General features: G+C 46.8%; 1 protein-coding gene across 2 annotated transcripts in view; it reads left to right on the top strand.

The window, feature by feature from the left end:
• Positions 1–892: 892 nt before the first annotated feature.
• IRS2 (insulin receptor substrate 2) overlaps positions 893–24,341 on the top strand; it is a gene marked incomplete at both ends in the record, with an annotated part of 29,165 nt that continues 5,716 nt past the window's right edge. The window contains 2 exons of one of the 2 annotated variants that reach the window (XM_081082396.1): positions 893–4,898; positions 15,872–16,080. In XM_081082396.1, coding sequence (XP_080938522.1) covers positions 893–4,898; positions 15,872–16,080 — 4,215 coding nt within the window. Of the gene's footprint in view, positions 4,899–15,871; positions 16,081–24,341 lie in introns of those variants that run through there. The other variant, XM_081082397.1, reaches the window with a different exon arrangement.

Consider the following 24,341-nt stretch of genomic DNA (forward strand, 5'->3'; position numbering starts at 1 on the left):
CGGGAGGGAAGGACCCTCCGCGCCGCGGCTGGCCCCCGCCCCTTCTGCGCGCCCCTTTTCCCGCCCTGGGTGGCATCTCCTCCGCCTGCATCCACAAGCAGCCTCTGATTAATGAGGTTTGGGCCGGCCCCCACCCCGCCCCGGCCCCAGCCTCCGCGGGAGAGGGCGGGGACGGCGGGAAACGCAGCCCGGGGAGAAAGGGGGGCGGGGCGGGGGCGCGCGGTCCACCCCCCCGCGCCTCGCGCCCATTGGTCGCGCGTGCCATCCGTCGGGAGGCGCGGCGCCAATGCAGGCGGCGGGGCGGGGCGGCCGCGCAGTGTGTGCCTGCGTAACGCCGAGTCACATGTTGTTTTGCTCTTCTTAGTTCAGTCACTCGGTGCGCGATGTGTTACTCACAGTGCGGCGGGGACCGCGAAGAGCCCTGGTCGCCGTTGGCAGCAGCAGCAGCGGCAGCAGCAGCCCCGGCAGCAGCGCGGACCCGGAGTGCCCAGGCGCACCCCGGCACCCCGAGCGCGGTGCGGCGGCGGGACTAGTGCGGCCGCGCGAGCCTTAGGCTCGGCCCCTCGACTAGGGGACCCCGACTCTCCGCCCAGCCAGCGAGTCCCCAGGCGCCGCCCGAGAGCCCGGGAGGCAGCGGCCACGGGCAGCCGGGCCAGGCGGCGGCCACCGCCGGCGCTGGGCATCCTCTGGGGCTCCGGATCGCGGAGGGTGCTGCGCCACCGCTCGGTGTCGGCCCCCGCCGGCCTCCCCGAACCTTCCCCACCTCCTGGGCCCAAGGGACCTGGGCTCGAGCGGGCGAGCAGGGGTGAGGGAGCAGCCCCCGCCTGCGCCCCCTCTGCTCCCCCCGAGCCCCTTGACACTGGGCTGGGCATCGCGGCCTGAAGTGCCCGGGATGGCGAGCCCGCCGCTGCACGGGCCCGGGGCGCCGGCGGGCGGCGACGGCCCCAACCTCAACAACAACAACAACAACAACAACCACAGCGTGCGCAAGTGCGGCTACCTGCGCAAGCAGAAGCACGGTCACAAGCGCTTTTTCGTGCTGCGCGGGCCCGGCGCGAGCAGCGACGAGGCGGCAGCGGGCGGGGGTCCGGCGCCACAGCCTCCGCGGCTCGAGTACTATGAGAGCGAGAAGAAGTGGCGGAGCAAGGCTGGCGCCCCGAAGCGGGTCATCTCGCTGGACTGCTGCCTGAACATCAACAAGCGCGCGGACGCCAAGCACAAGTACCTGATCGCCCTCTACACCAAGGACGAGTACTTCGCCGTGGCCGCCGAGAACGAGCAGGAGCAGGAGGGCTGGTACCGCGCGCTCACCGACCTGGTCAGTGAGGGCCGCGCGGGTGCCGGCGACTCGGCCCCCACCGCGACCCACGCCGGGTCCTGCAGCGCCTCCTTGCCCGGCACCCTGGGCGGCTCTGCCGGCTCCGATGACAGCTACGGGCTGGTGGCGCCCGCCACGGCCGCCTACCGCGAGGTGTGGCAGGTGAACCTGAAGCCCAAGGGCCTGGGCCAGAGCAAGAACCTGACAGGCGTGTACCGCCTGTGCCTGTCTGCGCGCACCATCGGCTTCGTGAAGCTGAACTGCGAGCAGCCGTCGGTGACGCTGCAGCTCATGAACATCCGCCGCTGCGGCCACTCCGACAGCTTCTTCTTCATCGAGGTGGGCCGCTCGGCTGTCACCGGCCCCGGCGAACTGTGGATGCAGGCTGACGACTCCGTGGTGGCCCAGAACATCCATGAGACCATCCTGGAGGCCATGAAGGCGCTCAAGGAGCTCTTTGAGTTCCGGCCGCGCAGCAAGAGCCAGTCGTCTGGCTCCTCTGCCACTCACCCCATCAGCGTCCCCGGCGCGCGCCGCCACCACCACCTGGTTAACCTGCCTCCCAGCCAGACGGGCCTGGTGCGCCGCACGCGCACCGACAGCCTGGCTGCCACCCCGCCGGCCACCAAGTGCAACTCATGCCGGGTGCGCACGGCCAGCGAGGGCGACGGCGGCGCGGCGGCCGGGACCGGGGCGGCGGGCGGCAGGCCGGTGTCGGTGGCCGGGAGCCCCTTGAGCCCGGGGCCAGTGCGTACACCTCTGAGCCGCTCACACACCCTGAGCGCCGGCTGCGGCAACCGCGCGAGCAAGGTGACGCTGGCGCCGGCAGGGGGCGCCCTGCAACACAGCCGCTCCATGTCTATGCCCGTGGCGCACTCGCCCCCAGCAGCCACCAGCCCAGGCAGCCTGTCGTCCAGCAGCGGGCATGGTTCGGGCTCCTACCCGCTGCCTCCGGGCCCGCACCCGCACCTGCAGCACCCCCTGCACCACCACGCGGGCCAGCGGCCCTCCAGCGGCAGCGCTTCAGCCTCTGGCTCCCCCAGCGATCCCGGCTTCATGTCCCTGGATGAGTACGGCTCCAGCCCTGGGGACTTGAGAGCCTTCTGCAGCCACAGGAGCAACACGCCTGAGTCCATCGCCGAGACACCCCCTGCCAAGGATGGGAGTGGGAGCGAGCTATACGGGTACATGACCATGGACAGGCCTCTGAGCCACTGTGGCCGCCCCTACCGTCGAGTCTCAGGGGATGGAGCCCAGGACTTGGACAGAGGGTTGAGGAAGAGGACTTACTCCCTGACCACACCTGCCCGGCAGCGGGCGGTGCCCCAGCCCTCCTCTGCGTCCCTGGATGAATACACCCTGATGCGGGCCACCTTTTCTGGCAGCTCTGGCCGCCTCTGCCCATCCTGCCCCACCTCTTCTCCCAGAGTGGCCTATCACCCTTATCCTGAGGACTATGGTGACATTGAGATTGGGTCCCATAGGAGCTCCAGCGGCAACCTGGGCACGGATGATGGTTACATGCCCATGACCCCTGGAGCGGCCCTCATGGGTGGTGGCAGTGGCAGCTGCAAGAGTGACGACTACATGCCCATGAGCCCCACCAGCGTGTCTGCCCCGAAGCAGATCCTGCACCCACGGGTTGCTGCTGCGGCTCTGCCCCCCACCGGCCCTGCAGCGCCGGCACCCACCAGTGTGGCCGGCAGGGCCTTTCCGGTGAACAGGGCCAGCTACAAGGCTAGCTCCCCGGCGGAAAGCTCTCCCGAGGACAGTGGCTACATGCGCATGTGGTGTGGCTCCAAGCTGCCTACGGAGAGCACCGACAGCAAGCAGCTTCCCAACGGGGACTACCTCAACATGTCCCCCAGCGACGCGGGCACCGCGGGAACCCCACCCGACTTCTTCACCGCCGCCTTGCACGGCGCTGGAGAGATGCTCAGGAGCGTCCCTGGCTACTGCTACAGCTCCTTACCCCGCTCCTACAAGGCTCCCTACACCTGCAATGGGGACAACGACCAGTACGTGCTCATGAGCTCCCCCGTGGGGCGCATTCTGGAAGAGGAGAGGCTGGAGCCTCAGGCCAGCGTGGGGACCACGCAACCGGCCAGCAGCGTGGTGGCAGGGGTCGGTGGGGGCAGCCACGCTCAGCCTCCTCACTCCGTAGTGCCTTCTGCAGGGAGGCAGAGTGGCAGCGGCAGTGGCCGCCCCGAGGGCTTCCTGAGCCAGCGCTGCCGGGCAGTGAGGCCCACGCGCCTGTCCCTGGAGGGGCTTCAGACCCTGCCCAGCATGCACGAGTGCCCCCTACCGCCCGAGCCCAAGAGCCCGGGCGAGTACATCAATATTGACTTTGGCGAGGCTGGAGCGCGCTTGTCGCCCCCGGCCCCTCCGATGATGCTGGCTTCGGCGGCCTCGTCGTCCTCGCTGCTGTCTGCCAGCAGCCCAGCCTCGTCCCTGGGCTCTGGCACCCCGGGCACGAGCAGTGACAGCCGGCAGCGCTCCCCGCTCTCTGACTACATGAACCTGGACTTCAGTTCCCCCAAGTCACCCAAGGCTGAGACCCAGAGCGGGGACCCAGTGGGCTCCTTGGATGGCCTCCTGTCCCCTGAGGCCTCCTCCGGGTACCCGCCACTGCCCCCGCGCCCTGCCGCCCCCTCCTCCGGTTCGCAGCTGCAGCCACCTCCGCCACCCCCTCCAGGGGAGCTGTACCGCCTGCCTCCTGCACCCACATCCCAGGGCCCCAGTGCTGCCTCCTCTTCGTCCTCGGAGACTGGGGACAATGGTGACTACACCGAGATGGCCTTCGGCGTGGCTGCCACCCCGCCGCAACCCATCGTGGCCCCCCCAAAGCCAGATGGTGCCCGCGTGACCAGCCCCACGTCCGGCATGAAGAGGCTGAGTCTCATGGATCACGTGTCGGGGGTCGAGGCCTTCCTGCAGGCTGGCCAGCCCCCAGACCCCCACCGGGGGGCCAAGGTCATCCGTGCAGACCCACAGGGGGGCCGCCGCCGCCACAGCTCGGAGACCTTCTCCTCAACCACCACTGTGACTCCCGTGTCGCCGTCCTTTGCTCACAACCCGAAGCGCCACAACTCGGCCTCCGTGGAAAATGTCTCTCTCAGGAAAAGCAGTGAAGGGAGTGGCAGCGGCGTCCTCGGTGCGGGTGACGAGCCCCCTGCGTCCCCTCGCCAGCCGCAGCCACCCCTCCCCCAGCAGGCGCGGCCATGGACACCAAACCAGCCTGCGGGCCTGGTTGGCTGCCCCGGGGGCAGTGGCTCTCCCATGCGCAGGGAGACCTCAGCTGGCTTCCAGAATGGTCTCAACTACATTGCCATCGATGTCCGGGATGAGCCGGGGCTACTGCCATCTCCACAGCAGCACCCACACCTGCATCCGCATCCGCAGCCAGGCGACAAGAGTGCCTGGGGCCGGACCCGTAGCCTCGGGGGTCTCATCAGTACTGTGGGGGCCAGCAGCACCGCTGGGGTGTGTGGGGGTCCAGGCCCTGGAGCGCTGCCCTCCAACACCTATGCCAGCATTGACTTCTTGTCCCATCGCCTGAAGGAGGCCGCCATTGTGAAAGGTGAGGCCCTTCCCCTTGTGGCTGGTGGGAGGGAGGGTGGGAAAAGTGGGTGAGCATTGGTGGGTTCACTCCTCTTCCCTCCTTTGGTACCTTGACCTAAATGCCCAAATATTGGCCTCGGCTTCTTGTTTTGTTTTACTTTAGGCTCCTGTGTCCTCCTCTTTCCTCAAAGACTTTGACAAGAACAGTCAAAGCATCTTTGAGTTGAATGTGAAGCTTCCGATTCAGGGAACTACTATTTGTTGTTGTTTGTTTGTTTGTTCTTTGGCCCCAAACATTTCTTCTTTCCCACAGTCCTCTTCCCACCTATTAACACTGGACATGCTCTCCAGGTCCCCACCTGAAACCCATCTTCTTGATCTGAGAGTGGGAAAGTTCTGCTAGGAAGGGCCCTGAAGTTTTGACTTCTCCCAGGCTTGTAACCTTCATTTTTCTCTTTGTTTTCCTGGAGCAGGGCCCCAGCTGATTCTTGCTGAGCCTCAAAGTTTATAAAAACAGGCTCGAAAGTCATTTAGGAAATGAGCATCCATTTTTGTGGCCGCTAAAGGGAACAGTTAACCATTTACAGTTTGCACATAAACTATAGGGGCTTTTCCATTAGAGATATTTCTTTTCTCCTAAGGGGCTGAAATAGTAATGCTGCTTAAACACAACTTAAAAGCAGTGGTTCTCAAACCTGAGCATACCTGGGAGTCACCTGGAGAGGCTGCTGAAACCAGCGAGGCTGGGCTGTGTAAAGTCCCAGGGATTCTGATGCAGTAGGTGTGGGGTGTGGCCCAGAATTTGCGTTTCTAAGAAAGTCTCCAGGTTGTGCTGCTGCTGCTGTCCTTTGAGAACCCTCTCCCAGGTTAGACCCACCCGAGGAGGTATGAAAAATAACCTATGGGGCCTCACGCCAGACACTCAAGTAAAACATCCAGTGGGCAGAGTGGAGGCAGGAGCATTTTTCAGTTGCCCAGGTGATAATATGCAGCCAGGATTTAGAATCAGTGCTTTAGAGAAAACAAGTGAAGACAACATCATGGGGCTTTTCAAGAACAATCGGATAGGCTGGTACCCCGTATTGTTCTTCACATTCTCATCAAATATCCATGAGGAGAGAGAGACTGCTTGCTTTGCAGCTGGCGGTGCATTCTGACTGTTTCAAACTTTGCATGATGTGGGGGAGAGAGAAATAAAGGGGTGAGGGATGTTCAAGGGTTTCTTCTGTAATTGTGTAGCTGATTCTCTGCAGGGTTGCTAGTAACATAGAGGCGCTGTGGGAACCACAGAACACGGAGTGGTGGATGCTGTTCTAAGGTCAACAGTCTGCAGGGGTTACAACCAGGTGATGAACAAGGTGGCTTGGGGATCCATATGCCATTTTCTTTTTCTTTTTCTCTTAGAGTAAACAGATCAGTTTAATGCTGTCTAAATGCAGCATGTGTTTGATAATATCCATGGGATTTAAAATTATAGCTGTAGGGTAAGTGCCCTGTTATTGTAATAGAACAGAGAAAAAGCTATTTACGTTTTTATTAAAACCATAGAATGAAAGATGAAAAGAGACACAGAATTGTAAGGAATGTGGTGCTTCAGTATCTAATTAAATCAATTGGAAGTGATCAGAGTGTTTCCCTTAAATGGTGACTCTCAGCTGAAGGTCATTTTCCTTGGAGTTGTAATAGGCACTACAGGTACTTTGGAAAAATTGCTAGTGTGTCATGGAGTTAAGGATTAGCTGCCTTTCAAGACATAAACCATATAAACACACCGTATAACTGGAATCAAGTGGTGGTGGTGGGGGGGGGGGTGTACACACACACATTTTATTGGTATGCCCAAATGGGTATATGCCACAGTGAACATGAAAGTACATTTTGCTGAAATCTGATTCTAATCAGAAAAACAGTCTGAGAACATAACACCTTTTACTGTTTTTGGTGGAGTAGGCGGTAAAAACCTGGACTGGATTCAGGAGGGCCCCAGGAGTGGGTTCTTGTAGTAACAGGAGGAGTGAGCTGGAGTGTGCTTGCGACTGCAGGCCTAAAAGGAGTCGAGGCCTTTTTGATAAAGTAGATACATTGAGAAACGTGATTCGTGTATGATATAATGCCCTTTTCAGACTAGGGAAAATTTTAAACGGCAAGAGATAAGTTTAGCTAGAGACCCTGTTTAGCTTGTTTTGTTTTAAGATTTCCCACCAGTATAAAATTCCTTTCAACCTATAGGATTCAGGATTCTGAAATCAAAACAGCAGTTTGTATGTTTCATGGTGGCTGAACAAAGATGAGAGATTGTTTTGGTTGCTGTTTTTCCAAAGTCTGTGTGGTAAACACCATTTTAAGAAGGAAAGGGGTTCTTTTTAAACAAAACTGATAATTGCTATTGATCCATTGTGCCAAAACCACATTTTTTTTTTTTTTTAAAAAAAGGATCACATGCCAAAATGGGTTTCTAGTAAACTCATTTGAACACAGAGAACAGTAGAATAGGAAAGAGGAGGGTGTCATCTTAATTAATGTGCAGGCTAAACTGTGGTCTGTGAAGCCAGGCGAACATTTAGAAACTCAGAATGAGCATCCGCTTGTATTTAACTCATGTATTCCCGTAGGCATTTGTTTTGGGTGCTCATAAATAAAAAGCTCACAGGAGGTTAACAATTTAATCCTTGGAGAGAATAATTTCTAGAAGGAAGACGTGCAAAGCATTTCTTTGAAGATGAACTAGAAAAAGAACTTCCTGGGTTATTGCGTGCACTGCTCTGGCTCTCAGAAGTGGCATATGTTTGTTTCCACATCGAGCTTCTCGGGTTCTGCATGGGAAAGCCACACTGGTTATACTGAAGCAGAATCATTTGGGGGCCCTGAGTAGTGTTTGGTATTTGCATAAGTGGTGACCAAGACTAAGGTTCCAGCAATCTTTGATAGTTGTTTACAATATAATTGGGAGTGGGGGTGAGGTTTCAATGCTCAAGCCAATTAAAAGTTAGTACACTTGAGATAGATGTACATAATGTAGACATACTAGTCCAGAGAAAATAAAAATTTAAGTCTAAAGTTTGCATCTCATTTGTAAGTAGGGGAGGTTATTTACCGTGTGTTTTATGTGTGTGTATGTAGAAAAATCCAACCAATCTGTTAGCCTGTAGTTGTTGGGGAAGTTGGAAGTATGTTACTGAATTTACTATGCTTTAAAACTACTTCTAAAAATTATCTCTTACATATTTTTGTATTTTGATTATAGATTGGTACATACCAAAAATAAGGTATTTTAATGTTCGTTTTTAGTGGGATTTTTATTCTAAAATTGTTTTTCCTATGTGTACAAGGCAGATTAGGTAAGAATTGCCACTGGAAGCATCTGTATTTAAATTATGTTTGAGTAAAAGGGTCTGTTTATTCATAGCCTATGGTAAAAGAATCATGGAATAAGAGGAATGTTTCCACAGGAACAGTGCAGTCAGGATGTATGTTTAAAAGTATTGCCTGCTGAAGTCTTAAAGCAAAGAACTTGAACACTTTTAGAACGCCAGTGTGATTGCTTGACAAACAATACCCCTTATTTTTTCTGTTGTGCATGTTTTTCTGCTTCAGCTGGATAGCTTTGTCATAATAGGATAATAATGTGCCCTGCTTCTACCCTATTCGTAGTTGTCTAACGAAGATGCTAATGAAAACACAGAGGCTTTCGTGAATGAAAGTCACATGACTTGTTCTATTTCCTTTATTGAAAGAGAAACCTTTACAAAAATAGTACTTCGTAGAAGGAAGCATACATAGTATGTGGAACACTAAACCAGAAATCAGGAAACCAGGTTTCCAGTTGCTGATCTTAATTAGTCTTTGTGTGACCAGAGGGAAGCCATTTAATCCCTCTTTCTCGGTTTCTCCATCTGTAAAATGGGATCATTATAAGCCTCTCCCTTCAGTGTCACAGGGCCACTGGGAGGGCCAGGAGATAGTAAACATTAACAGTGGTTAAGCTCTTCTAAAGAAATGTGCTAACACATCTAATGACGCTATTGACACTTGTTACCTTGAAACTGTGAGAATATACAGGAAAGCTGCTTTTGTAAATGGGTGTTCTCTTAGAAAAAGACAAAAACTCAGTTGTCTGAATGGAGGCAATCAATACCTATTTAAGAAATGTTTGCCTTTTCTGTTTGATTGCTAGTTCCACCTCAGTCTCCAGGCACCACTGTTTTTCCCCTCTTTTTTTTTTAAAAAAAACTTTTGTTTGTTTTTTTTTTCATAGATAATTATCAATTGTAAGGAAAGAGTGTCTTAAATTACATAATAAAATAACAATTAAGGAAAATAGTGCCCTAATCCTGAAACTATACTAAGACCATACTTTTGATTACCTTTTTTTTAATTTGTTTACATATTTTTTTTTAAATAGTCGTGTTTATTTTATTTTTTTTAATATATTTTATTGAGTTTTTACAGAGAGGAAGGGAAAGAGATAGAGAGTTAGAAACATCGATGAGAGAGAAACACCGATCAGCTGCCTCCTGCACATCTCCTACTGGGGATGTGCCCGCAACCCAGGTACATGCCCTTGACCGGAATCGAACCTGGGACCCCTCAGTCCGCAGGCCGACGCTCTATCCACTGAGCCAAACCGGTTTCGGTTTATTTGTTTACATATTAAGAGATATCGTCAAATGGTGTCAAGATGAAAATGTATAATTAGAATATACATTTATTTAAATTGACAGTTTGGGTTCTTCATGCTGGCTGCAGTGAAAGGCAAGCACAACTCTTAAACTTTCATTAGTTGAATCATCCATTGTTCAACCCTGGAGTTTCACTCTTTGGGGTTGATTTAATTAGAATGGTCACCCCTGCACTGTTTTAATTTGTTTGGTTGTCAAACATTAGGAAAAACTTGTAGTGTATGGTTCTTCTGTAGTTCCACAGACCCACTCCCCCCCGCCCCCCCCCCAAAAAAAAGAATTTTATTAGATAGTTAAGGTGTTATATCCTTTAGAACTATTAGTATTTAAATGAACGTCTTTCTGAAGAGGATAACTTGCAGAAGTTTTAGTAACAGCTCAGGTATAATGGGTTTTCTGTTAAAATTCCCACTAATGCATTTTCTGTAGAAGCATAGTTCCAAGAGCTAGTTAACTTTTGGTATCAGATTTGGCAAGTGGAGAGGTTTCTTTGTTTTGTTTTTTTTGGGTAGCACAGAATCAAGTGTTCCCATTTCACCTTAGAAACTTAAGGGAAAATGTAACTTTACTCTTTTATCTGCACTGCCAAGTAGAGTGGGGGAAACACTCGGAGGGAAGCAAAGCGCTATGCCCTGCCCCAAAGGCAGCCCTTCACTGGGGCCACTAGTGGGGACTTCTCTGCAGACTGTGCTGCAGACAGGCAGAATGTGTATCTCTATACAAGTCAGGCAAGGCATTTTCATGTTGCCGTTTTAGTAGACAAATGGAAAAAAATTTCCGAACCTCCGTAATAATCAGTTCATGCTGTTTGTCAGTGGCAGGTTTTGTGAAAACAGAGTTATCCAAATTTAAATGGGAACATTCTTTCTGTGTTAACTTGGTTGGTTTTAATGTGTTCTTAGGGACTGCAGTGGTTATTTTGAATCATTCACGGTAGATTATTATAGACAGTTGAGTGGTAGGTTTTTTGTGAACTGGTGAAGTTATCACTCAAGGTGGAGGAAATGCTGAGATTGATCATTGCTACTGATTATTTGATTTCTTTCTAGATAGCTACAGAGACTTACATTAGCTATGCACTGAAATAAAAGGCACAGAAGAAAGTTTGACTAGAGAGAGAGTTTATGTTGCATATTGTTTGGTGGGCACAAGGAATACAATATACTTCTCTGCATGGTATTGGAACTGAATTCATTGAATTTTGCTGAAATAGAATCTGGTTAAAACTTTTAGGCTCCCGATAACATAGTCAGTTTAGGGATTCTGATTTCTTTAGAGCTAGAAAAATATTAAATTTGCAGAAAGTCACTTCTACATGTCCAGAAACTTTATAAAACGAGCAAGCAAATGCATCTTTAAACTTGGCCTGTATTTGTGAATGTGACATAGTGCTTTTTCTATGCAAATTTAAAAGTAGTTACTTAAATCAGTCTATCTTTTGCCTCCAAATTCTAAGTATAACTAACAACACCAAAACTTGGTGGGCAATGAATGATTTTGAAAGGACGCTACTGAAATTGGAGACAACAAAAATGTAACCATTATTCTGATCAATATATTTTTTTTATTCTGGTCAATATTGAAAGGTAAGTGCAAGCCCCTCTCCCCTTTGCATCAGAATATTTGCCTAAAATTCAAAAAGGTGTTTTTCTTTACTTCATAGTGTTAAGACATTTTCATATGTATAGTATCACATAACATCCAAAAACCTTATGACATAGACAGGGCCACTTGGAGCCCCAATTTTTAAAATAAGGAACCTTCAGCTTCAAGAGGGCTAGTGATTTACCCAAGATTCTCAAGCCAAAGTGTTGGGAATAGTGTAGGGCTTCATACAAAGATGCTGTTTCACCAGCATTTTCCTATAACATTTTGTTTTTTATTTCACTTGGGTGATAATTTCTCCGTGTGCATTATTCATTGGAGTAAAATGGAGACAGTTAAGCAGAAAGACCGGACGTTGAAGGAAAGTCCCCTCTGAAGAGTTTAGGATTTGATACTACTTTCAGGGTTCTCATATTGTCAGGGATTTTAGGGTCAAATCAAGTTGGTTGGTTGGTCATCTGTTCAGGGTGTGTTTTTGTTTCTTTTTTTTTTTTTTTTTTTTTTAGTCTCACTTCCAGGACTTCTAGTGGTCTGCAAGGTGGAAAACTTACATTTCTTCTCCTGTTTTTGTTTCAGAAAAGCAAACTATATATATTATACTTGATAAGATACCTCCCCATCACTACCACCACCAAATACATTAAAACTCTTTCCACACAGTGTAGTGACAACCAGGGAAAAATACAAGGTCGTTTTGAGGGAAAAGGGTAGGGGAACCATTGGTATAATGTAACTTATTTTTAAGGTTGTGAAAACAGAGCCCAAGGGAGGTCGGGAGTCTTTTCCAAGGTCACTGATTTAATTAGTTGGTAGGGATGTTTGTAAATACTATCAAGAAAGAATAGGGAATTCTCTGTCTCTGTAGGTCTTTGTGTACCGATGAATAACTTTCTCCCAGGATATAGCTTGTTCCCTCTAGAACGTTTAGTATTTGGGGAGTTGGTATCCATCTTTTTACTTTGGAACATTTCAGTAAATTCTTTCAGGCATAGACAAGGTATGCTAGTGGGCAGAAATAGAGAATGCAGAGGTGTTCCTAAATCAGGAGTATGTTTTAATCAGGGAACTAGGGCTGCTCGTGACTATGTGAGCCGTGTTACTGATGAGGCAGAAGAGTGAAGTTTTGCTAAACACTCTCATGTGCTTGTGAAATAAAAAAGAAGAAGAAATAAAATTTTGGGGATAATTCAGATCAAAAGGCCTCTATTTGGGAAAATGTATGTTCTTGCTCTTTGTAGATTGGTTCACCCTGGGCCACTGATTATACCTAAGGGGTCATTTGGTGTTTCGATTGCTGCTCGAGGTGTCTTTAAGATGCATTTACTCTATAAGTAGTATATCATATACTCCTCATTATGAATAAGTCCATTAACAGGTTCCTAAGAAATGAGTCATTAACCTATTTAATGATGAGTTTATTTGAAAACTAACCAATTTAGAATTTGCCTAAGAACCCATAAGTAAGTCATCAGTTGTTGCAAGGTATTCTGCGGAGTGAGTTCTTTTACCAGTGTCCTTTTTTAAAGGCGCCCTCCCTCTTTTTTTTCCCCCTAATGAAAACATGTAATTGAGTTTTTATATGAAGAGAAATGTTTTTCCCCAAAGGTGCTACCTTTCTGCGAATGTGACTATAATATAACCCCACATGCAAAAGAATAAAGAAGACCTAAGCAAACATAAAGAGTCATAAGCTACCCATAGTTTTCAGAAATGTAATCGGGCATCCATGGCCTCATGGTACTCGTGCGGGTGACTCAGGATTTTGTTTACATTCGCTGTCAGTCTCTGCAGCATCCTAGGAGAGAGTACTTCCTTCCTAGCAGATGGCAGCCTCGGGGCCATGCGCCTGCCGTTGTAAGCAATGTGCACAAGTGCTCTACCCAGCATCTCTGTTGACAAGAGGCATGGGATTGGAGACTCTCTGTCACACAGGATCAACAAAATAGGGGAAGGCTTTCTCCTTCCATTGGGGATGAATGGCGTGATGAAGCTATTCTTCAGGTTACGAAGAAAGCAAAGTTCAGAATATCCTTGCGGTAGGTTATCTGTTGATCACTTAGCAAGTCAGGCAGAAAAGGTGACAGGGTGGAGATTCTGATGTGCTCTCTAGGGAATCCTCACTTTTAAGCCCAGCAGACTCCCTGCATGAGGTTCGGAGCCGTCTGTGAAATCTTGCCTTCCACTGAGGGCCTGGGAATTGGCCCAATGCTGGTGGTGGAAAGTCACTGAAAATAGGGACTGAAGTAAGTGACCATCTGATGCGGATGAGTTCCCAGGTCTGTTGCAGAGGCCACCCCCAAGCCCATCATGTGAGATTCACCACCAGCCACTGCCCTGCCAGGCCCACTGCACACCCAGCAGGGCCTCCTGCATCCCTTGCCTTGTTCCTGGCTTCCAGAGCCCCTGGTGGATGGATGAGTTAGAGGGAAATTGTGAAGTAGGGGGAAAAGTTTGCAAATAGGACAGAAATGAAGCAAATAATGCTGGAGGAACTCTGGACAGTAAGGCATGGATTAGAATGATGAGCAGCTTGGTTTTGTTTGAAGATCAGAAATGGAGGTACTAGCATTCTGGTACACGGTGGACATCACTGGGTTCTGAACTTACAAGACAACAAAAATTCTTAGAAAGGAAGGTCATAGTGGCCAGTTTCTTATACCACCCCCTGGATGCATTTAAAAAAAGATTACTGAAGTGATCTTTGGCCATGCTGTGCTTCTGTTTTATTCTCGTATGATCATAGGGGTTTTATTTTATTGTTTTTCAACAGAAAAGTGACATAAAAATAACACTTTTCATATGCAAAGGGAACAAAACAAATCCATAAGCTATATCTATGCTCTTCCAGTTCTATATATCAAATAAATTTGGTGAAACCTCTACTTCACCAAGTAGACTTCTAAAAAATGCACAATTCAGTTGAAAATATTCAGCTGTGCTTTAGTAAAATATGTTAGTTGCAAAACTGCAAGATCTAATATTTTTCTTCTTTAGGATCATATAAATTCAGGAGTGTAAATTTATTGTATAGTCAGTTTTAGAAAACTGACTTGAACTGGTTGAGTAAACAGATTTAAAACTTTTAATAATGGTGTGGATATATTAAACAGCAAAGCCTGACAAACTTATACACATGAATGACTTTTTAGAAATTCTTTAAAATTTTACTTATTCTGGCAAAGTTTTGCAGTGAGCATTTTCTTCTCAAGTTTAACATTTCTGTAGCTTCCAAATGACATTTTTGTCTTTAGGGTCCTATCAAAATTATAAAGATGCCACAGAACTGACTCACCTTAATTCTGTTTTGCCTCTTATCATTATTTGCAGTTTAGCTTATCAGTAGTGCTGGTTTATTAGTAGTCTTAGTTCCAAGTGAAATAACCGCAGCAGTAAAATATCCACGTTTCCCCGGCATGGAGCATTTAATTAAGTTCCTAGAATAACTCCGGGCAATAAGCATTCATCTTCACAGCTCCGGGGTCCCTGCAGTTCAGTTGGAACGTTCTGAAGTCAGGGGGTGTGCAGCCATTTCCTAAAGCTGGGAGATGGTTGATGTTGAAGCCAGTCGGTTTATTGAGAATTCATTGTGTACCAACACGGGAGTAGATGTTCTGGGAGATACAGGCAGGTCTGAAACAAGCCTCTGTCCCCTCGGCGCCTTTACAGTCCACTTGGACAGCACCCCACTCCAGCTGCTTTCTGGGCAGCCACTGTGAGCCCTACGTTAGGTGCCCACTCTTCAGGCATTCTTGGCCGAAGACAAAGAATGGGATGTCCCTGCTGGAGCTGTGGGTGCCCTTGCTCGAAAGTTCTGAAGGAACCATCCAGACGTTGAGCCCCCTCCCTACACAGACTTGGGGTGCATTCGAGGAGGCTGCATTTCTGGATCAGTTTTCTTCTCTGAGAAACTAGAGGCTTGATTTTGCTGGGGTCCTACCTCCTAGGTGTCAGCCTGCTCTAAGCTCTTGGCAGCCTTGCCTCCTCACGATTCCAGTGTTTCTCTTTGTGCCCAGTCTTTGTTGGCAGTGGTGGTATTCCAGAAACTTCCCAGGGCTGGTTTATTGGTCTCCCTTTCCTGTGCCTGCTGATTCTTCTCTGGCTCGCCTTTAAGTATTGCTTTAAAAAGACACTCCCTCTTTAATGTGTGATAGGAATTCTTCCTGTGAATTCCCTAGACATTCACAGCTGCACCCACGAGAGAGCTCACATTGAAAATGGGGTTCATGCCCTAGCTGGCTTGGCTTTGTGGATACAGCGTTGACCTGTGGACTGAGGGGTCCCGGGTTCAATTACAGTCAAGGGCACGTGCCCAGGCTGCGTGCTCAATCTCCAGTGCGGGGCGTGCGGGAGGCAGCCCATGAATGATTCTCTTTCATCATTGATGTTTCTATCTCTCCCCTCTCCCTGACTCTCAATAAAAATATATTTTTTAAAAAAAGAAAATAAAAGAAAATGGGGTTCATACTGCTGGTTGCACACAACTGGGCCTTTCCACAGAAAGTAAACATTTTTAGTTACTGTTTTTCTCAGAAAGAATCCACACACATTTAATATAGTCTTAGTTGTTTTTATATTTTATGTTTCAGAATTGCTTAATTTTTAACCATCCTAATAACTTCCCAATAGGATTGCGTTTTCTTACGAAGCACCTGGCACCTGGGTGGCTCTGATGCCTTTTGTAAAAGTGTGTATCCCGTCGTTTTTGCAGACATCCATGATCTATCCAGGAGAGCCCCCTTCTCCTCCTGTGCGGAGGAGGCCTCCTGGCCAGCAGCAGCCCCCTCCACTCATAGTGCCTCCTGCTCTGGAAGCCTGCTGCTGCTGGACCCCCTGCCTTCCACCACAGTGGCCACTGTAGTCGGAGTAGGGCAGTCCCATTTGGTTGGGCAGCTCTGTGTTACCAACCCATCAGGCTGATGGAGTCAGCTCCAGGTGAGTTTCCTGTCATTCTTACCTTTTCCCACCTTTAATCTGTTCTTTCCAGAAAAAAACAAACAAACAAAAAACGACAGGAACTTCACTTAAGGGCTGCTGGGGAGGGTAGAAGGCTGGGCTTTGGGGCAGGAGGGACAGAGGCAGAAAGGGTTAGATCTCCCTTCACCTTTCAAATTTAACCAAACTATTACACTTTCATATTTTTTCACTGCAAAGAGGCCAGTTGTTACATGCTAAATGCTTTTTTAAATATTTCACTCCTTTGAAATATATTAAAGTACAGGCTACAAGAAAGGGGTTTGGTTTCTAAGCTAAAAAGAAAAGAAAAAAAGCAGAAGGTACTGAGTCTTCAAGTCTACCTTTGAAACCTAGGAAATAAACTTAATTTTAAAATGTGTTCAGAATATGAAGTATTATAAGTGGTGATAAATGGTCTAAATACATCGGTCAGCAAACTGCGGCTCAGCAAACTGTGGCTCGTGAGCCACATGCGGCTCTTTGGCCCCTTGAGTGTGGCTCTTCCACAAAATACCGACTTCTGTGCATGGGCCACGAAGTTTCAATCGCACCGTGTGTGCGCGCCTGCACGGGGTATTTTGTGGAAGAGCCACACTCAAAGGGCTAAAGAGCCGCATGTGGCTCTCTAGCCGCAGTTTGCCGACCATGGGTCTAGAAAATAAAGTGGGAGAAGGTGACAACTTCAAGGCAGTGAAGAAGCAAGTCTTGTAGGTACTTAGAGGGAGAATCCATATAGGCAAAGGGAATGAGTAGCCATGCAAAGGCCCTGGGACTGAAGATTGCTAGTATGTTCCAGGATAAAAGTCAACCTGTGCGGCTGACATAGAGGGAGCTGGGTGAGAGTCAGTGACGTGAAAGAGGTAACAACGGGCCATGGAGAGTCTGGTCAGCCGTCGATTGTAAGGATGTTCGTTCATATTTAACTGTGAAAGGGAGCTATAGTCCCTTTGGAACAGAATGTAGTAATTTGGAATTTTTCTAGTGATGTCACCTCCTTTTGTCATCGTGTCGTCTTCCTTAGTGAGGTTATGTCTAGTCTTCCATTTCTTTCTCAAAAGTAGTACATAAGATGTGAAGAACCCTAAAAGTTTTCTAGTGCAGTAAAGATACCGAGGTGTAATTGAAGTGGGGAAGGCAGCCAGAAATTTGCACAAGATAAACTACGAAATCAAAGTGCCAGTGTTTAGTCATAGAATTGCATACTTGATTACACAAACATACTTGTAAAGCACCTTATAATTTATAAAACATTTTCAAATGGTATTTAACCCTCAGAACCTCCTTGGAGGACAGGTCTTATTATCACTCTTATTTTTTTTAAGGAAAAACCCTGGGGTGGAAAGTTCTTCCCGCCAGCATACCACGGCCATGCTGGAGAGCCTTTCCTGGCCCAGGGGGAGGCACTGTTTGGGGAGGCCTGCTGCTAGCTGGTTCTGTGTCTTCTAGGCAACACAGTGCCTTTGTCTGTAAAAAAATCCTGGGGCCTGGCCGGCATGGCTCAGTGATTGAGCGTCGACCTATGAAACCAGGAGGTCACTGTTCAATTCCCAGTCAGGGCACATGCCCGGGTTGTGGGCTCAGTCCTCAGTGTGGGGTATGTAGGAGGCAGTGGATCAGTGATTTTTCCTCTCATCATTGATGTTTCTATCTCTCTTTCCCTCTCTGAAATCAATAAAAATTTATTTTAAAAAAATCCTGGGGTACACCTTGGACAGCTAGATCTCTTGGAGCTACGTCAGTGCCATGTGCAGCCTCGCTTCTAGCTCTCCCTGACTCAGGGTCTCCCGGATATTCTGCTTTCCTGTGAGGGGTGCTAAATTCAGGCTATCGAACAAACTGACTTAATTCTTCAGCTGATCTCGAAACTGAAATCAGTCCAGGTATTTCATAGAATTTCCACCTTAAGAAAGCACTGTGGAATGAGTTTGGAGCGGAGGGTGTGAAGCTTGAGAAGCGCTGGTGAGCTGCTTGAGAAAGACACCCCCGCCCCTCCTCCTAGCCTGTGTGTGAGGAGCATGCACACTGAATCGGTGAACTTGGGTCAGCTCCGTCTCTTATCTGCACCAGAGGAATTTAAATGTCCATCTCTATTTTGGTGCATCTTTGTATAGAAGCCAGAGAAAACACAGAGGCAATGCCCTGTGGCCCCAACTAATCAGAGCCCAGCTAGTTGATAACCCATCGTGCAGGCTGGGCACAGGCGACATGAAGAGGAATTTGTGCATTCTCCCTTGGTGCAGCTGCCTACCCAGGGACACATGGAGCCCCTATTTGGGCGTTTTGTCCCATCCACGGGGCGTGAAGAAAGCAGCTAGGCAAGGCGCCCTATGCAGTGTTTGAGAACTGTTAGCTTTACATGACCTAGAGTTACCCCCAGAAAAACAATTCTACTTCTGTTCTGCTTCTCTCCCATTAAAACAAGTTTATTCATTTTATTCCGGGAGCTATTTGCCATTGTTTTTGTGTATTCATCAGTTGTTTGTGTGCTGCTGAATTTGCAATTGTTCGTGATGTCATTCATGGATATAATTTTGAATGAAGAAAAAGCTGTGATGGCCAATGTACTCAGATACCACGGCTGTGGCTCCACAACTTAGCCCAAAGAGCAGGGTGGGAGGAGCAGGCTTTCCTTGGCAGCAAAGGGCTGCCCGGGCTTAAGAAGTCTTTGTAGTTCAAAACAAAACATGTGGTTACATGTGTACATCTTTTAAAGGTGCATGAAGAAAGCAAAAGGATCAACCACAAGATGCAAGTCATGCCAATAGCATGTGCTTTGCCGCATGTGAAAATATATATATATGTATTTGTGTTATTTATAAATTGTATACGTAGAATTTCATTTGGTAGTTTCACAATGACCCAGTGAAAAATTCAGGGCGGGAGGATAATGTCCCTATTAACAGGCTGGTGCGGTGGGTCCTGGGCCCCAGGACCCTACGTCTGGTGGGGCCAGTGGCTTTCCACACCCACGTCTGCTTGAGCCATGGGACTGGCATGTGGTTTTAAGGTGTGGGAACAGCTTGCCCTGAGTCATTCCTAAGTTCCCAGGAATGCTTTTGTGGTGACTGATGATGGAATGAGTACTCTGACCTGTGCCGGGTAAAGAGACTATGCACTTCAATTCCTGAGTAGGGTTTGACCTTCAGCCTTGACCTTACTGGTCGATCTGACAGAGTGCCCATTTTCACAAGGGCTGTTACATTAGATACAGTTTTCCTCCCAAGAGGCAAAGCTGACGTCCTGTGTTATGCAGATGTTACACACCATAGTCTGGGAGGAATTTACCTACAGTTTAGAAGCAGATGCTGCAGAGGCCACTACATTTGTGCCCAGTGGGAGCTCAGCATCTAGAGCAGTGGTTCTCAACCTTCCTAATGCGGCGACCCGTTAATACAGTTCCTCATGTTGTGGTGACCCCCAACCATAAAATTATTTTTGTTGCTACTTCATAACTGTAATGTTGCTACTGTTATGAATCGTAATGTAAATATCTGATATGCAGGATGTATTTAGGCGACCCCTGTGAAAGGGTTGTTCGACCCCCAAAGTGGTTGCGACCCACAGGTTGAGAACCGCTGAAATAGCGGGAGGATTGGACCTCTCAGTGGCCTAGTGGGGTGGGGAAAAGGGGAGGCAGTGGATCACACAGTTTTTCCCTTTTTTCCCTATAGTGAAAGACAAGCACTTCAGTATACCTATTTTTAATACATTTTCAAATTACTGCATTTTTGTTAAATATGAAAAACATATTTTAGAATCCCAAGGGTATACCTATTTAGGTGTCTCATAAGTTTGTCACATTTAGTGATATTATAGAAGGTATTTGAGCTGCATTGGGCATAATTTCAGGCTTCAGAAAATGCATATTTTAATTTCAATGCTGAAAACAAAAAAAGGAGTTAATCATGAAATTAAAAAAGCAAAAAAATGTAGTAGCCACTCTTAAATATTTAAACATTTGAAAGAAAGGTTCATTTGTAATGATACGTAACAACAAGCTAATGGGGATGGATATAGTTTGAATACATTGTTATTCTGTATTACCATATTTCATAGGAAAAGCATTTAGGTTTGAGAACTTCAGATATAAGCAATATAAACATTTTTATAGTGTAAATAAAAAACGTATTTTTTTATATCAGTATAAAATCATAACTATAATGTGTTAAATTTGAGGAAAGAATTATACCATACATAGGCTATTTGCAACTTTTAGGCAAGTTATCATTTAGTCTAGATATTCTTATCATTTTGTAGGGCAGAATCATAATGCTTATATTCACATTTTCCAGTGACCTAAGGAAGAGAAAAAATTTGGCCCTTTTCCATCGCAGATCTGATGTGTATAATTTTACCTCTGTTAAAGTTGAGAGAGTGGTAGTGTGAGATATATTTAGTAATAATCAGAGTTATTCAGTACTTTTGTGCTATACATGAGAAACCACATAGAAGAACCATAGGTAAGGAAAATTAATTCCAAAAGGGTGTCAGCTTCATAAATGGTTTCATAACCTGCTTCCTTATTTTCAGTAGGGTCTGTAATCGGATAGCATGGTTTTTAGTAGATAGTATTGCATTTCTAAAGTATGTAAGCTTGCAGAAAATTTTCAAAGGGGTATCAGTTAGTTCCCAGGTGTAATATACAGATGGAAATAGACAGTATTATTTTGACAAATTAGTCCTTCTTTCTCCTCATTGTCTTCCTTATGTCGTGGGGCATACAGTCTCTGTAACAAATACTCAACTCTGCTATTAAAGTGTGAAAGCAGTCATAATGCAGATGAATGAGTGTGGCTGTGTTCCAATAAAACTTTATTTGCAGAAACAGGCAACAGGCCAGATTTGGCCGTACTTTGCTGACCTCTGTCTTAGAATGCCATTCTCATTCTTTTAAGGTCTTTTCTCTTGAACCTCAGACAGTTCTAAAGTTTTGTTCTCCTTTAAAAAAAAAATGTTTAGCCTTTCTGCCTGTGAGAAATGGCATAAACCACATGGGTTTTTGTTTCAATTTAATTCAACAAAGCTTTGTAAGGACCAAACAAGTACTGTGCCAGATGCTGGGGACAGGCATGGTCCAACTCTTCGCCTAGCAGGGGAGATAGATGCACAGAGCAGAGATTCATTGTCTGCAGTGTTTTGTATCGCCGGGAAGAGTTGTGTAAAGAGCTCATGGTACCGTGTAAATGTCTAAACTCTGGGTCCCCAAGTGAAAATTCCAGGCCTCCTCCTCAGCCTCACTACCTTTTCATCATTTGCAGAAATTGACATTGATGGCCCCAAGTGGAGTAGTGAGGAAAGTTCTGGGAGAAGTTAAGGACTTTCCTCTCCTGCTGACCAGCTGTGAGGTTTGGGGCAAATCACTGATGCTCCCTCACCTGGATTTTACCTAGAAAGGCCTAACATTTTATAATTGAACAGAAGGGTCCACCGGCAGTGAGAGGCATTGTTGCCTCTTGGGCGTTTGTGCTGAAAAATAACAATATTTCTCCTATGACGTTGGACACTGCTGCTGCAGGTGTGGTGGGAAAACCTTACCATAGAAGAGTAGCTTATAGGATGCACACATCAGTCCTTTTAATAACAAGTACAGAAAAGAAATGCATACTTAGGTATTCTGCTATAAAGTCGGCTGAAGCTATGCAATATAAAATTAATACAGTGGCTGTGGGTGAAAGCTTGACTATGTGGAGGTCATTGGAAGTGTGTAGCTAACAGTCCAGGAGGCCTGGTTACTCTAGTCTTTGGGGATTAAGACAAAGTCTTATGTGAAGGATTAAACAGGAGCTAAAAAAGGAGAGATACCTTTTATTAACCCAAGCCTTATATGAAAACTAGGTTTTCTCATTGTCTCATCCTGTTTCATATTGTGTCATTAACATCAAGTTACAACTTGATGCTAGGAAATTTCTTTAATAACAAGCATTCAGAATGAAATGGTTTGCTCAGTGGAAGTGATGAGCTCATGTAACGTTTTAACTCTTCCACAAGTAGGGTTGGTAAAGTAATTTACTACCCCAATTTATCCAGGGAAGCTTGTTCTTCCATATTTTCCTTTTAAGTGATTTTTTTTTTTCCAATTTAAAAGAAAAGTTCTAGTAACCGTTTTTCTTAGAATCTCTGACTTGTTCGTTATCACACCCAACCTTAACTTTTTTTTTTTTTTTTTTTTGCTTGTATATTCTAAGAGTGTTTTGCTTTCAGTAAAATATGGAGATACTGAACTATCAGGTTTATTTTTCCCTCCATAATTCTATGTTTAACACAAAAGGTCTGAATGGGCCTGAAGGACAGGTGTGGGCTCACCAGAGAGTTCATTTCTTAATCATAGTTGCTACCAAAATATAAATTTTTATTTTAAGTATATTTTTTCATTTTGTCATGCAAATCATGTCTGTAGAACTTTTAATTCGGATATGCCTGAAAATGTTACCTACTAAATGGATTTGTACTCTATTTGGTCCGGTGTTGCTTACCGTGAGGCCAGTGAGGCCCTGTTCCCTGCAGCAGTGCCGTGGAGCCCTCCATGGGACCATCTACATGGGCTGCACATGAAACTCTGCTCTTAGCTTCATATGGGGCTACATGGAGCCTTACATGGGACTCTATGTGGAGCCCTACATGCAGCTGTATATGGAGCTCTACACGGAGTTGTATATGGAGCCCTCCATGGAGCTGTGTATGGAGCCCTCCATGGAGCTGTGTGTGGAGCCCTCCATGGAGCTGTGAATGGAGCCCTCCATGGAGCTGTGAATGGACCCCTCCATGGAGCTGTGTATGGAGCCCTCCATGGAGCTGTATATGGAGCCCTCCATGGAGCTGTATATGGAGCCCTCCATGGAGCTGTGAATGGAGCCCTCCATGGAGCTATGTATGGAGCCCTCCATGGAGATGTTGATGGAGCCCTACATGGAGTTGTATCATGGAGCTATATATGGAGCCCTCCATAGAGCTCTACATTCTAGACCTGATGTTTCACTGTATGTTTCACTAATGTGACTGGAATCATGGAGCCCAGCAGACAGGTGGTGTGGAATGTTAGTATTTTAACATTTGTGCCACCTAGGGAAAGGGAGCTTTCCTACTTGTTTTAATGGCAAAGTTTTTCAGTTATCTATCTATCTATCTATCTATCTATCTATCATCTAGTAAAATAGAGCAGATTGAAGGTTTGGTCTTTACTGGACCCCACCTTTATTCTTGTCATTTGCATTCTGATTGCTCTTCAATATTTTAGAAATGGGGTGGAATTATTAGTAGTCTCCAGGGAATTAACTGGAACCTGGGACTGTACTCATATGAACATCATTTGTCATAGTGACAAAGCAGAAAAACAAAATATGGGGACTAGCTAGCCTGGATGACCTGTCATATGGAACAACTTTAATCTTTTTGCTGAAAGTTGTGTTTTAAATCAAGTAACTCTAGATCAATGCTCCTGTGAATGGGATTTTGGACAGAGCAATGTCTAAGCTGCAGAATAGTACAGTGTGTAATTATATGACAGATTCAGTGAGTATCAATAAGTTTATTTTTAGCTGCATTGCCTCTAGGAGCAGAACCGATGCAGGTTGTTCTGTAATTGCATTCATGACCAACACATGCTTCTTGCTATATTCTCTTTGTTTTGCTGCTGCACCTAATGTGTTCAAAGAATGTCTCCCCTCTTAATGAATATTCAGTGTGCAGTGATCCTAAAATTAATCATTTGTTCTTTGCTTCTACTAGAATTAATATAGATAATCAAATAAATAAAATTTTGCTGAATCTCATCATTAGGAAGCCCTCCATGGAAGCTGAATTTATCAGGACAGTAGCAGTGTTAGGAGACATTTTATTTGCTTGTCTGGAAGAACCAGATTAATTTGCAAGGGGAGGGATAACTTAACTTACTTTAAATAAAAAGACTGTGTGCTCACATTCCTAGGTTCTAGCTCCTGCCTCTCTCCCCTTCTTCCTGTGGGTGGGGGAGTGACCCTTAAGAATGGTTTCCAGGTGGCCTCCAGACCTGGTTTGATGCTAATGCTTTTAGCCCTGGCATCTTTCCTGAGTAGTTCCCATGCCACCTTTTCCTGTGGCTGATTCCCTCCTGTGTTCCTAGGTCAGAGCCCTTGCTGGCATGTGCACCAGAGATTTACATCCCACCCATATTGGAAAAGGGTGTTTTAGATCTCAGTTGAGACACTTATCTTCTATATCCGGCTTTCTTTCCATAACATTAACAAGTT

This window comes from Myotis nattereri, assembly GCF_964212035.1.
Source record: "Myotis nattereri genome assembly, chromosome: 2".
NCBI lineage: Eukaryota > Metazoa > Chordata > Mammalia > Chiroptera > Vespertilionidae > Myotis > Myotis nattereri.